The sequence below is a fragment of the Branchiostoma floridae genome, chromosome 7 (assembly GCF_000003815.2).
Source record: "Branchiostoma floridae strain S238N-H82 chromosome 7, Bfl_VNyyK, whole genome shotgun sequence".
Taxonomy (NCBI): Eukaryota; Metazoa; Chordata; class Leptocardii; order Amphioxiformes; family Branchiostomatidae; genus Branchiostoma; species Branchiostoma floridae.
In genome coordinates, this window is record NC_049985.1 from 15,150,293 (window position 1) to 15,164,072 (window position 13,780).

General features: G+C 42.5%; 2 protein-coding genes and 1 pseudogene across 3 annotated transcripts; all 3 read right to left on the bottom strand.

Moving 5' to 3' along the window:
• The window catches only part of LOC118420073, a 15,915-nt pseudogene extending 14,742 nt beyond the window's left edge, over positions 1 to 1,173 (bottom strand).
• A 1,718-nt stretch (positions 1,174 to 2,891) lies between these two features.
• On the bottom strand, positions 2,892 to 8,805 carry LOC118419990. Of its 2 annotated transcripts, none has more exons than XM_035826693.1 (8): positions 8,625 to 8,805; positions 8,020 to 8,258; positions 7,248 to 7,383; positions 6,549 to 6,733; positions 5,660 to 5,819; positions 5,074 to 5,247; positions 4,264 to 4,431; positions 2,892 to 3,938 (listed from the first exon to the last, which is right to left on the bottom strand). In XM_035826693.1, the coding sequence occupies exons 1-8, from the start codon at positions 8,788 to 8,790 to the stop codon at positions 3,079 to 3,081; spliced, it is 2,088 nt and encodes a 695-aa protein (XP_035682586.1). In that variant the 5' UTR covers positions 8,791 to 8,805; the 3' UTR covers positions 2,892 to 3,078. The 2 variants fall into 2 exon arrangements, with proteins under 2 accessions (XP_035682586.1, XP_035682587.1); XM_035826694.1 differs by having other exon boundaries at positions 8,020 to 8,261; positions 8,628 to 8,660.
• A 2,958-nt stretch (positions 8,806 to 11,763) lies between these two features.
• On the bottom strand, positions 11,764 to 12,504 carry LOC118419925 (transmembrane protein 60-like). Its single transcript, XM_035826590.1, has one exon. The coding sequence runs from the start codon at positions 12,305 to 12,307 to the stop codon at positions 11,912 to 11,914; it is 396 nt and encodes a 131-aa protein (XP_035682483.1). The 5' UTR covers positions 12,308 to 12,504; the 3' UTR covers positions 11,764 to 11,911.
• Positions 12,505 to 13,780: the final 1,276 nt, after the last annotated feature.

Here is a 13,780-nt window from a genome sequence, read left to right on the forward strand (position 1 = left end):
CATCGCTGGAAAAATGGTAGCAATGGAACAAATCGACGAGTAAGCAAAATGTTGAATGTCCGCTCATTTGGCTAAATACGGCTCTATCCTATATCTGTTACATTTCTACGATTTTTCCAGCGATCCGGAGTCTGGTAGAGACTAGGTGGATAGCTGGATAGACTGCAAAAGACTGACTGAAATCCCATAGCAACTTATTTGTCCCTATGTGGCCAAATTCTTATTTTTTCCATCCAGCTGACACGTCTGCACGGAGACTACTGACACAAACTGTTTGAGATTTTAGTCTCGGAAAACAACGGATTTTTGACAGCCATTACAATAATGACATATCAGTAAAGCGCGGCCCTTGGAAGCTGTTCATATGGCCGACATCATGTAGGTGAGAATTGAACTTCAGTCCATAAAACACACAATCATACCGCACCCTTGGGTCCCCTCGGTCAGGAAATTACTACACTCTACAGCCGTATAAAACTTGCCTGTTTCCTCTGGTATTTCAAGGGAAAAGAGGCTATCGTAATTAGCGACGATGTGCCAAATATCTGTGATTCAAAGACAGGAAACAGTAATTTTCTTTACAGCGATGCTTTCAAGTGCAGAGACCACACAGTCACAACATCTCTAAGTAATTGTCCTTACAGAATGTCCCCATTTTGAGGAAATCTTTGGCTTTGTACAAAATCCTTCTTCCAGATCTAGATATCCTCGTTGTATTGGACGAAATGACACATACGAAAACCAAGGAGAAAACCATACATTCATAAGACTCATAACAAGGGATGCCATCTCAGATCAAGGATTCACAAGGCCAAAGATCAAAATACTTTTCCTGTGCAACTTGAGAAGTCAAGGAACTACTACGTAAAAAGAAATACAAAATTAAACCGTACTTACCATATATTCCATGTTAGAAGCTGGTGGCTCGGCGCCATTGCGTAGCTCGTTGTGCTTATCCACGATGATACCGAGCTCTTCCCGAGTGAGTTCCGGGGCTGCTCGCTTTGTGACCGGCCTGGAATCTCGTTGCTCTGGCCCTTGGCCGAATGCATCAGGACCTGAAGTACTTTGTAATGTTACCTGACTAGAGACTTGGACCAAACCTTGAGACTCGCTGCTGCATATGTGAAACAATATTCCCCAAACAGCGAAAAGTCTGGCCACAGATGACATTGTTGAGTCAAGGAGGTTGGTTGAGTGTACAAGTTGACAGGATCACACTTGCGGAGGATGGCGGTTTTGTTGTGGTGTCCCGGTTTGGCTACGACACCGGAAATGACGATGGTTGGACAGAATGCTTGAAGGCGTGTTGCTTTGAAAAAACCCGGAGGTCATAAAAATTCACTGCCATGGTAACGGACCAAACAGTGTGAATCAGCAGACGTGGTAACTACTGAATGACGAGCTAAGTTCAGTCGACATGACTCCATTGGTTACAAGTAAAAGAATGTTTGAACTATTAATTCGTACATTTCCTCTTTATGTAGCCTTCCTTTTCTCAAATCAAGTTATGCTTAACAGTTAACATTCAGGTCATACTATCGAATGTTACGAATTAAGGGGTTATTTAAAGACTAGAAATACGATTGCAAACTGAACAAAAACTAAACGCATATGCTGTTGCAATTGCCAAAGAAAACTATTAGTAAAAGTGTTACAGTGGAGTTCAAGTGTAGAGTGGGGTCCGACCTTTTGGCGTTGTCGTTAGCGAAGTCAGGTTTGTGAGCTGGCTGCCCGGGTTCGAATCCCGGGAGCCAGGAGACCAATAAAACCTCATTGTTCCAACATAATACATTTTTCATGTCTCTTCAATAGAAAAAAGCAACAACTCATAATTAAGAAATACGACATCAAACAGAATACTTTTGAACTTTTGTACTACTATTGTAGGTGGAGATGACACATGAAAGTTACTCCAGTGTTGAAAAAGATGTAATTTGTTGTAACATCTGTCTCGTCGAATAAAGAGATTACTCTCCAAGCAAAGGTTGAATCGCGCAGATATAGCAGATCCTGTCTGGTGAATGTAATGGGACCTGAGATATTTCACTTGATTGGCAGGAATGAGGTGCGTAATTATAGGTTTGGTGTTTATCAACTGGAGAGAGATACTTATCGGTGAAATGTAATCCGACAAAAAAACACTTGTCTGAACTTTCTTGCTGTCGGCATAGTTTCTGTCATCATGTCTGGCGTTCATTTGAGGGAGGGGGTGTGTGTTCTTATATGTGGAAGGTCGTCGAGCGTGTGTCGACATGGCCTTCGTGGCATAAGAACTTGGCCCATATGTGCAGTTACAGTACACTCCGGTCAGAGGTTGGTGGGAAAGATGGAAAGATCCCGTTTTCTGTCGGGGATTGCGGACAAAAAAAGGGAGATATGGTAGATAGTATTAGCTTGGATAGTAGCCCATATGATATGTTGAAAATCGCTAATCAGCGCCCCCCCCCTCCAAAAAATAATTGGTATCCCACCACAACTTACAGTTCAGCAATTAAACCTTGCGTTTTGTACAAACCCAGAAATCTGTCTATTTCATACACTGTGACAATGTCAACAATACAAGAAGTATATCAGTTTCACCATAGCAGCTTTAATGCACTTTTAAAACATGGAAGAAAAGATGGAAAGTCTGAACATATAGTGATGCGAAAATGACACAAAATTGTCTGATAAAATAACAAATATATCAACATCTTGTGTATCATACGTCCCAGCACTGCCATTCTTCATGAAGACTAATAAAACGGTCACTACATGCCATTGTGTACAATTCCTTGAGTAAAACAGAGTGGTGATTATATCACGGCAGAGTGTTGTATAAAGATATACCAGGAGAAAAGACAATACTATCATAAAGCAAAACCCGTCTTTGGAAGACATGTACAGACGTTGGCAAATTTATGGCAGCTGAATGCAATCATGCGGAAAGACAGCATGTACATATTATCGGAGACGAAAGTCATTGAGTACACGGTCCGTACAAACTGTACCATTCACCAATGCACAAAAGAAACAACTTACAGATACTGTGAGATTTTAGCTTGAGGGTTAACGGAATCAAGAGCACGTGTTAGATCACGGAAAATCTAAATCGTCGTATGGAAAGCGTCCTGGGCCTCTGCCGAAGCCTCTGCCGAAGCCTCTGCCTTCATGTCGCCCCCTTTCGTGGCCTCGACCTCCGTGACCATTTTCACGACGTCGGCCCCAGGAATGAAACTCCGGATCCTCTGTAGCTTCTTCTTCGAAACTGTCGTCCTCTTCCGAACTCTCCTCTTCCTCCGAACTCTCGTCCTCCTCCGAGCTCTCGTCTTCCTCCGAGCTCTCGTCCTCCTCTGAACTCTCTTCTTCCTCCGAACTCTCCTCCTCCTCCGAACTCTCCTCTTCCTCCGAACTCTCCTCTTCCTCCGAACTCTCGTAATCCTCCGAACTCTCGTCCTCCTCCGAGCTCTCGTCTTCCTCCGAGCTCTCCTCCTCCTCCGAACTCTCCTCTTCTTCCGAACTCTCCTCCTCCGAAGAACTCTCCTCTTCCTCCGAACTCTCCTCTTCCTCCGAACTCTCCTCTTCCTCCGAACTCTCCTCTTCCTCCGGCGTATCGTCGTCCTCCTCCTCTCGACTGACTTCAACTTCCTCCCCGTCTTGAGGAGTTTGTCCTTCCTCTCCGAGTTCTCCGAGACGCAGGGACAGAGCTAGAGGAGCAACCGGACCGAGCTCGGCACTCCCCGGGACAGGGATTGGCTGGAGGATCTGGTAGTCATGACGACGCTGCGCCAGAGGTGCCCGGATGTCGGCGGACCTGAGCAGAAATCGTGATGAGCCGTCTGGAGGAAGCCTGCTGACCGAAGCGATGGGACGTGACGGTTGGCGAACCAGAGTGACGTCAGGGCGAATCTCCTCCACTGGGCGGATAAAGTCCACGTCTAGATCAGCTGGTTTACCTGGATTTAAGCAAATAAAAAATATAACGTAAGATTTGCAAAATAAAAACGATAGGCGAGGGCTACAAGCACAGACGTTTATACATACATTCAATGTACAAGAAAAATAGTTTACCACACTAGCTACTAACAGTCCTAATGGAGTTTCATTGGAGAGGGGGTGGGGAATTCACTCTCCGTACGTACCCCAGGAAGGCCTGGTGGGGGCTAGAAAAACTACCAGAGCAGCTGCAAAACTTAACAAACAAATGATCCAACCGCTTATAACCGACACAAGTGCGTAGCTATAGGACACGAACGGTACCGAAAATTACCGAGGACGTACCGAATTTCGAGTGTAGAAACACGACGGCGTCGTCGATGACTCGGGACATGGCCCTGTAGCTGTCGGAGTAGAAGAGGTGCTCGGGAACCGGCTCGGAGACAATATCGTGTAGCTCCTGCTCGTTCACGGACGAGCCAACAGCGAAGGCGAAAATCTCACAGTCCGGACCTTAAAAGACCAAAAAGGCAGTATTAGTATAATTGTAAGATACACAGTCAAGATTTCTAAAACTTATATGTATGACACTGATTTTTTTTCTATTATAAGGACAGGGATGGTAAGCTCCTCTGGCAGGCTGAATAAAGTTTCTAAACTTGAACTATGCGGCTCCTGACTAGATGTCTTACTGAGAGATGACTGTGATGTGATGGATGTCGGTGAGCTAAGGAATGAGTCCACTCTGCTACATCTAGTAAGCTCCATTTTTCCTAATCTCCAACCAGATCCACGGTGCGTAATATATAGTATCAAACTTACCGGTGCCCTTAGCCGGCTATACTCCTTGGTCAGCTTTGTTACTATCTTATGGCACCGTAGGATCTGATTGGAGATTACATTTTTCCCTTGGGAAAGGCATGCGCAATTCAAAACATCTACCAGTATTTCCCCGCTCGACTCTGGTGAAAATGAATAAGCCGGAGGTCCCTTATTTGAGAACACGTTAGAGATCCCTTGGAAGGCCGTGAATTAGGCTAATCAAACTGTACAGCCCGGTCTTACGTAGCTGGTATTTGCTGTACAAAACGGATGTGTTACACCCAATGTGATTTACTAGTTATACACAACAAACCGAGACCTCGCTGTACTCACCTTCGATAGAATCCTTGAGCGCGTCGGCAGCAGGTCTGGGGCTCCCTCCCACGTTAGACTTCCCGTCCGTGATGAGGAACAGGATCTTGGCGGCGGCAGGCCTGGACCCAGCCGTGCTCACAAACACGTCATCCTTGGCCATGTTCAGGGCAACGGCAGTAGCCGTGGAACCACCTGTAGAATGAATGGAAGATTCTTTTGTTAGGAACTTTTAGCGCGGTCAAAATTGTCGTAGGCCGTCTCACGATTTTAATATCGCAGTATTTTCTAGCAGGCTGTTACAGAACCAAGCACTGACAAGTGATCTTAGTCTATGTCGTCACGTTGCTAGAATAATGGATCTGAAATGCCCAGTTAACGGAAAGGCTGCATGAAAATGTACAGTAACCCCTTTACCATGTGTCTAATCGGCAGAAAGAAATAAACCCAAGCCAAAAATCTTGCAGAAGAACATTTCTTTAGAAGTATAATGATTAAAAAGAAGGTCGCAGGCTCGTGGTTGAGTCTACACATACATTGTGAGTTGATTAGAACATTTTAACTGTTATCTCAATTAACATGTTAAGTTTCTTGTCGTTATACTGACTTTCGTAGGCGATATCCCCGATGGCAGACAGCACGGCAGCCCGGCTGGTGTGGGCGTTAAAGTCGAACTCCACTCGCGTCTTGCCCTCGTCTGAGAAGGACACCCCCGCCACTCGGGTGTTCGCTGGGTCGATCGGGGCCGGGAAGATTTCAAGCAGGCTCTGTAATGTAGCACCACGACAAAAATCAATATATATTCAGTACTTTATACAATAAGACAGATTGCGTTCCTCATATTGGAATCAAACAATAGCAATCAAGTAAGGTATACTTCTCATTTCCAAACGTCCGGGCAACTTTCGGGAACGTAGCCTGGATACCAGACCCCAGGCCAATCTGATATTTTTAAGATCGGGCTGGGGTCTGGTATCCAGGCTTTCGGGAACAAAAAGTATGATATAAAAGACACCTACTACACAAGACGTAAATAGAATAGTCGTAGGCATTATCTGCGTACATTTTCATATATACATTTCAATTTTTTCGTTTCCACAAACAGCCCGACCGGGCCCCGGTTTGGGAATGTGACGTAGGCCTAAATAGGACCTCTCTGGTATCAGAGAACGGACTCCAATGTAATGCAAGATTTTTATTTTATCTTACAATTCCTCTTTCTCGAGTGAAGGGTTTCAATGGGTCTTCAAGAAAATGTGACAAGAGCAAATGTTTTGTATACCATGTCCTGTGCCGATTCACGCATTTATAAAACCGCCCTGACTACATAGATTTCGTACAGAAGGCAACTTTTTTTCTTCTGTCCAACTTTATTTTTCGCACACTTGCATCAGTTTTGCAGTGCCCACAGCATGTCGGGCATATAATGAAGTCGAAATACAGTATTGTTGACTATCCTGCATCATCAACAATCAATGCAAAGGGACGCTACGTACCTGTACGTCTTCCTTTGCCCGGTCGAAGTTGCCCGGTCCGACGCTGCCACTTTTGTCGAAGACGAAGACCATGTCGATAACCATAGGCTCTTCATCGTCTGCTGCCTGGAACCCCCTGCGGCCGACCTTGTTCAGAAAACCTCTCGCCAAGGCGGTCAGAGTCTGTTCGCGTGTAGGAGTGCCACCTAGCGACATAAACACGAAAAGCAGCCGTCAGATACAACCCTATGGATTTGTTTGACAAAAACGCCTTTATGCTTCCAGAATTAGCAGCTAGGGGGCTCAAGCTTATGTCACTTCTTCCCGAGTACACGAGCTAACAACTACTACCCAAAATCGCGACCATAGCGTATCAAGAACACGAGATATTATACCCGGAAGTTCCACTGCACTACCAAGGGAAGCCACTGTGTGGTCCAAAATCATTTCCAGATTTTGTTACACCCTAACAAGGACATTATATAATGTCCTTGACCCTACCAACATACCAAGTATGAAACTAATCCCTCCAGCCGTTCATAAGTTATCTTGTACACAGGCAGACAGACAAACGCAAGTGAAAATGTAACCTCCATGATTATTTCATGGAGGGAATAAGTCCCCACTTTACAAAAGGAAAGAAGAAAAGAAAGAAGGGCCACCGAATGAATGACCAAGATGGCCCTAATAGTTACATCATTATAAGGTGACGTCACTCACATTGTTGTTTCTCCTCCCGGAGTGGCGGGCAGCACCTGTCATGTTCCAGCATATTCTGCACCACCTGCCGGGTCCGGTACACCGTGCTGCACCCAAATATGGACGTCTTTGGACTCCAACTACTCCACTCCGACACCTGCAGGTCAACCGCACATAAGCGACAACACAACATGGACTTATTAAAACGTAATCTTGCGGATACGTGACGTCAGTAATTGGTCGAAAGGGCCATGAAGTTTATTTTAGAAAAAAGATATTGGTGGGCGTCATAGACAACACAACGTGTTTACGGCATACACTGTATAAAACAAACAAACAAACAAATTTTCCTTTACCAATGACGTTGAAAAGTTTTAGTTCAAAAACAATAAAAGTATATTCAAACTGAATGAATAAGTGCAGGAAAGAATTGATACGCATACACGAATGAATGGACGAATGGACGGAAGGACGAAATAATGAACATGTCAATACGATGAACAGAAGAATGAAAGAACGAACAAATAGACGAATTGAAAGAAAGGGCGAGTAGAAACAGTCTCCTGGCTCTCGAGAATCGACCCCCCTCTCAGTTCACAACCCAGTGCCGCTAACCGCTGCGCCAAAAGTTCGGTTGCTGGCGCTTGAATCCCACTGTTACAGGATAAATGCATGACAAATTGCCTACTCATAGCCTGATTAAATCTCGCTTATAGCAGCCCGCCAAACATTCGGAGGGGCCAGTTACAGCCCTGGACAGCGGAGTTTGTGTTACACAGACTAGCCTACTCACCCTGCACAAGCTAGCGAGGAAGTCTGTACAGGAGCCGTGATCGACTGGAGGCCGGAGGATGGGTCCATCCGGGGGTATCCTCCTCGCCAGGGTACTAGTATCCTCCAGCCCATGGTACAGGTTCAGGTAGCCCGAGGTCCGGGGACCCTGGGGCGGGGCAGGGCCCTGGGGTCTGGCGACCGAGGCTACCACCAGGGTAAGTGTCGCCAACACCACAGAAAGGCTAGGCATGTTGATTCCTTTAGAAAGAGAGAAATAAGTTCGATTCATAATTATAAGATTTAACTTTGCAAAATAGATCATGTACGGTAATGTAAAACTGTAATTATACACAATAAACACAAAAATTCATTTCGGACATTGGCAAAGTTTGAATTTAGGGAAAACACACATATATTTAGTAGGCTGCAACTTTTCAGACAACCAGTATTCTTCCATCTTGCCCCCATCGCAAGCTAGGCCCTTATGCATATGCATATGGAACAGTCCTCTGCATATCTGATTTAGACAGGATAATACCCCAGTAAACTATACAATAAACTTTTCCAAATACGACATACATTTAGTTACTGCAAGAAAAGTAACAGTGAAATTGTTCAACTTACTTCGTCGCAAACGTCCTCTGCGATAGAAAATCGAGGTTTGACCGTTCCCCTGTTTTGTGAGCTCTTTTATACCCCTGTATACGGCGTACACAACAGGAAGTAGGGCCTTGGATGACGACCGGAAGTACAGAGAACAAACCGAGAAACTGCACCTACAGCGGATCATTCGTTACCCGTTATGATTCTGAGAAGTCAAAATCAGAGAACGTCATTTTAGTCCATATTATCAGATAGATCTTTATTGCATGTGATTTTTAATTCCATTTAAATCTTTTTATTTAACATATAACTGCTAAGGTTGTTGCTATGTTGGCAGTAAAAGCTAGGAGGTTGGTAAACCGTAAAGGCAGGGAAGTTAACTTGTTAAGATCCGTGGTAAAAGCGAAGTCATGTTATTGTCAGTTAAAGTATATGAAAAGTAATGGTCAATCATTTTTTAAGGATGTTAAGGGGTTAACTACTACAATATGACCTAATAAAGTTCTCAGTAAATCTTTATGAACACTGCAACACGTAATCTTGAGTTATCAGGGATGTTAAGGGGCTAACTTCAACATATGACCTGATAAAGTTCGCAGTTAATCTTTCTGTGCACTTCAACACGTAACATAAATGTCATGTTTTGCAGTGCGACCTTGTTTGTATTGCGGTCATTGACCCCTAATTTGCATGGCAAGACGCCAAGGTCAAACTCCCTACTGCTTCGCTATGTTACTTCCGGTCACCTTCTCGACTGGTACATGTAACTGACCCCTCCCAATACAAATCCACTGCATGGTATTCTGTGATATACGCAATATTTGACCCAACCTACAAGGAAATGTCATTTCACAACGTTAGAAGTAATAAACAACTGTCTCCAGTCAGTACTAACTTTGATGGGGAGAAAATATACTTGTATGTGCGCTTTGTTCAATAACTTTCCATCATATCATACAACTCGGGTAAGCATTCACAATACACAAATTTGAATAGTGGTAAAGTCCTACCTGGAAATCTCTTGTTGGACACCGAATTGTCATAAAACTGTTTAATTTGAAAAAAAAAGAATCAAGTAAAGCACGCTTTTCATATCAACAATATATTATCCAGGTCAGGACATATGTTATCAAGTTAACATTTCACAAAGGATTTAGGTATATCTTTTTCTCACAATATACATTACATATGCAGTGAAACGTCCAATGTTTATAACCAAATAGCTTTCATCAAGACAAACCATAATGTAATGTGTCAATCTTGAGGAAAAAAGGATACATTGGTCAATGAAAAAAGGATCCATTGACTCTTACACCTCATCATAATGTCTCGTTGTCAAGTTGCCTACATGACATTCATTTTTGTGCTACCAATCCTTGTTCCAACCAGTTATTCATGTGCAATATAGTATATTGTGGATAACATGAATTGAAAGTGTACATCTCACAATTATACATGATATAGTTGCTGATTTGTACAGTTCAAACAGAACACAACAAAAACATACAGTGCTTTGGGATTGCTGTACATGATTTACTGCATAGAAAATCATTTGTATCAACTACAAAACATTCTACAGAATTACAACAAGATTCAACTTATACGAAACTGCTATATTGCACAATATGGAATAATGTACTGATAGAAGGACTGCTACAATGTACAAGCGTCCATAACAAACAAAAAATTATGTTAACTTTACATGTGCATGTACACGACAATAGCTGCCTGAAGCGATGTTGTATCATGCAAGCTGAAATTCAAATTCATATGCATCAATGGCTATATGATATCTTCATACACCATCGAGGTTTAAATGGCCCAGGTTTTGGGTGACCATGGGAGCTGGGAGCATTTTTCATGGAATCCTTACATCTAATGTTTTTATCCAATGCAGCAAGGTATTGTAGCGGCCATGTTGGTATAGACTGTTCCCACATTCTAATACTGCAAAATAATTTAGCATGGGCTTCAATACCTATGCAGACATGGCTAGAGCTGCAAAAGACCAAAATCTATGGTAGAAAACCATTCACAACGTTGACAGCAGCAACTTTGTTAATTTCTGTATCTGAATCTATAAAGCCAGTATAACCACCCTTTTGCATAACACTCTGACAGGTCTAAGGTAAGACATGTATTGTGTTACAGCTTGCAGTGTTTTGCATGGGATCAATCCTGTAGAATCATTTTTGTTATTTGGCTTTGTTATTGTACTTCATGATCAACTCCAAATACAGAACTAACATTTTGTGTCATGTTGCACCTCATGAGCGTTTCAGTTTCAGACACCACCTAATGCCTGGTCTGTCACCTTTATCCATGGGGTAACCAATATTCATTGTTCTTAAACAAAGGGTATTCAAGGGATATCAGGTCGATAGATGATGGTTTCAAATAATTTTTTAAATATTTTGAACGTATTACAATTCAAAACCACCATCTGTCGACTTGTTATCCCTGAAAACCCTATTTTTGAAAACAACAGATACAGGGTTCTCCAGGAATAAAGGTTCATTATCATTATATCCTCATCTTTGCTATTTTCCCTGATTCTGCTTTACCAACATGACCTTACAAGCTCATTCACCATTCCAAGTGTGCATGACAAAGTTCAAACATGAAGTCCCATGTCCAGAATAGTTCTCATCGCAACCAATTTGCACAACGATGTCCAGATTTGTTCTGTTTATGTCTCTGGGGCCTTCATCTTTCACATATTACCCACAATTCATATCACTGCACATGTGTACTCCGAATGGTGAACAAGCTTATTAATATGCTAACTGTTCCTGGGGTCATCAACAATACATCCAAATATAATATTTTACTATACATCAGCAAAGAGAGGGTTAAACAATGCTCCAGTCTAGTGGTCATATCATACATTGAAATGGTATATACAGCGTTTGATATACTACATGTAGTGATTGTAGTCCCTCATATATATCACAATATAACGTATTCATTATGTTGGTACCGTAAATTTGCTTACTTTCACTGAGGTGTTATTTTGTGGTAGAAGTTAGAAGGGGAAAGGAGACAACTGTAGTGTTTCAAACTTGTGGATGAGACCATTCTGTGGTATGATAATTTCGAAATCCAGACACCTTATATCATAATATCTTTCGAAATGCATACATCTCATATCATATCTTTTGAAATGCATACACTTCATATCATAATATCTATAAGGGACTTAATGCACCATCTCATATCATACTATTTATAATGTATTGAATACACTTTTGACAACTACAGTGTTTTCTGTGTTGCTACACAGTCGTCAGTTACAGTGTCCACAGAGTTTAGTCATTTCTCAAACGCAGTAAGAAACTTCTGAAGATGTCCCCAGCCACGCAGAGCAGGAAACCCCATAGCGGCAGGAAGGCCAGGTAGAACGGGATCCCCTGGAAATACTGTAGCTTTAGACACAACGCCATCTGGAATCCAAGCTTCAACATCATGACCAGCAAGTACCACAGTTTCTTCCTCATGGTGACGTCATCTGTGTCGTAGCCATTCCGACAATGTCTGATCATCCGAAGGGCCAGCATGGCGAGAATGATAGCGTCGAAGGCCCACAGGGGGACGAAGATGATGAACCAGTTCCAGCCGGTCCCCCCGTCCAGTCTCAGGACGAGCAGAATGAGGAAAAACAATGTCATGAGCCATGTAAACAGTACACGGTGAACCAGCGCCATTTTGGATCGACGAACGTTCGTCGGTGTTTTGTCCACTTGTATCACCAATATATCGCCACTTGTGCGTTCCAATCTAAGGTAGGTCCTCTTCTCTTTACGTCAGTATCCATTGTGGCACATTTAAGGTTGTTAGAACTTCCTTGGATGCTCGGAAAATAGGTGAGTGCATCTTTCCGTCAGTAGGAGCGACTCCATGTCTATCATCATCATCATTTTTCTATGGACAAGTTCACTTTGTAGACGGGGGTGAAATTTTTTTACTATTATATTTCTGTTATTTTTACAAATTTTACTATTTCATCCTCATTTAAAACACTTTATCTTATATATTATTACACTGCTATATTATTGACTTTGATATTAGATGTATTTCGTCTAAATTTAGACCCTTTCATTCTTCAATCACCCCTGTTTTGACGGTGATCTTTCCCCATGTTAGTACTTAGGCCATGTTGATTTCATTATATGGATGGCATCCACTGGGATCCCAAAACTAATGCGAGCGTGCGAAAAAAAACCTTTGGCAAAAAAGTTGCCTTCATTTAAGCGGTCATAAGGGTGGAACAAATGGTATAACAAAACAATAGATTCATACTATCACATCTTACATTTTGGAAGGCTTCGCTCTCTACAAAAAGGAAAACTCGAACAACATTGTAAAGCGTATAGTCGGTATACTCAAGACTCTCCAGTCCTTTTCTGGTGTTGCCAACTGTTGGTCTATTTTTTTTGCAATATAGGGCACAAATTTACTCCATTTCATGGTCGAAAACTTTTTTTTTGAATGGATAAAACTTGTTGCGCACACGAAACAAGTCAGGGTAGCTTAGTGGGGTATTGTGCGTTGATATTATTGTCTGTTAGTCACAAGATTAGTACCAGAAAATCGTATAATATATCATATATCATCTTGGAGAGTTGGATGGTTACGGAACATGTGTCTATTAAACCAAGGACGTTAGTAAACCAAGGACGTTATACTAACGTCCTTGGTCTAACCAGTTTTTTTTTTTTTTCATCTCCAATGAACCATTCAATCCTTGTCTGGCTCATTGTCTGCAGGAGAAAGTCTGTCTCAATTTTGCCATTCACTCACTCGTTTTTTTTAGCTTCAAGATCGTGCGATTACTGTATGCCGCTTCCAAAATCCTTCTTCTCAGTAGCCTACCGTGAAATATTGGCTTGCTGTGTCCAACCCGTCCAATCCCGCCTGTGGTGACGCATTGCCAAGCAGTGCCTTTATTTCTTTTGTGAGTATTCTGGAAGTAACCTAAGGTTAACTGTTTAGCCATAGCCAAAACTATAGGGCTCGTATCATGGCCAATAGCGGTACCATATCAGTAACCAACTGAGTAAACACCGGAGCTTGATTGAGGGCTGGTTCGCGATTTTCAACATAGGGTAAGGTTGTGTGTGTGTGTACATGTGTTTTTTTTAAATGCTGGATAAGGGACTTTGTGACAAAACTCCCTT

Bases quoted from the DNA above. Each gene is read 5' to 3' on its own strand.
- LOC118419990 (XM_035826693.1), bottom strand. From the start codon at position 8,790: ATGATCCGCTGTAGGTGCAGTTTCTCGGTTTGTTCTCTGTACTTCCGG. The intron at 8,259-8,624 runs GTAAGTTGAACA...CTCTTTCTAAAG, and splicing joins CAGAGGACGTTTGCGACGAA to GAATCAACATGCCTAGCCTT. The intron at 4,432-5,073 runs GTGAGTACAGCG...TGGTCTTTTAAG, and splicing joins GCTCAAGGATTCTATCGAAG to GTCCGGACTGTGAGATTTTC.
- LOC118419925 (XM_035826590.1), bottom strand. From the start codon at position 12,307: ATGGCGCTGGTTCACCGTGTACTGTTTACATGGCTCATGACATTGTTT.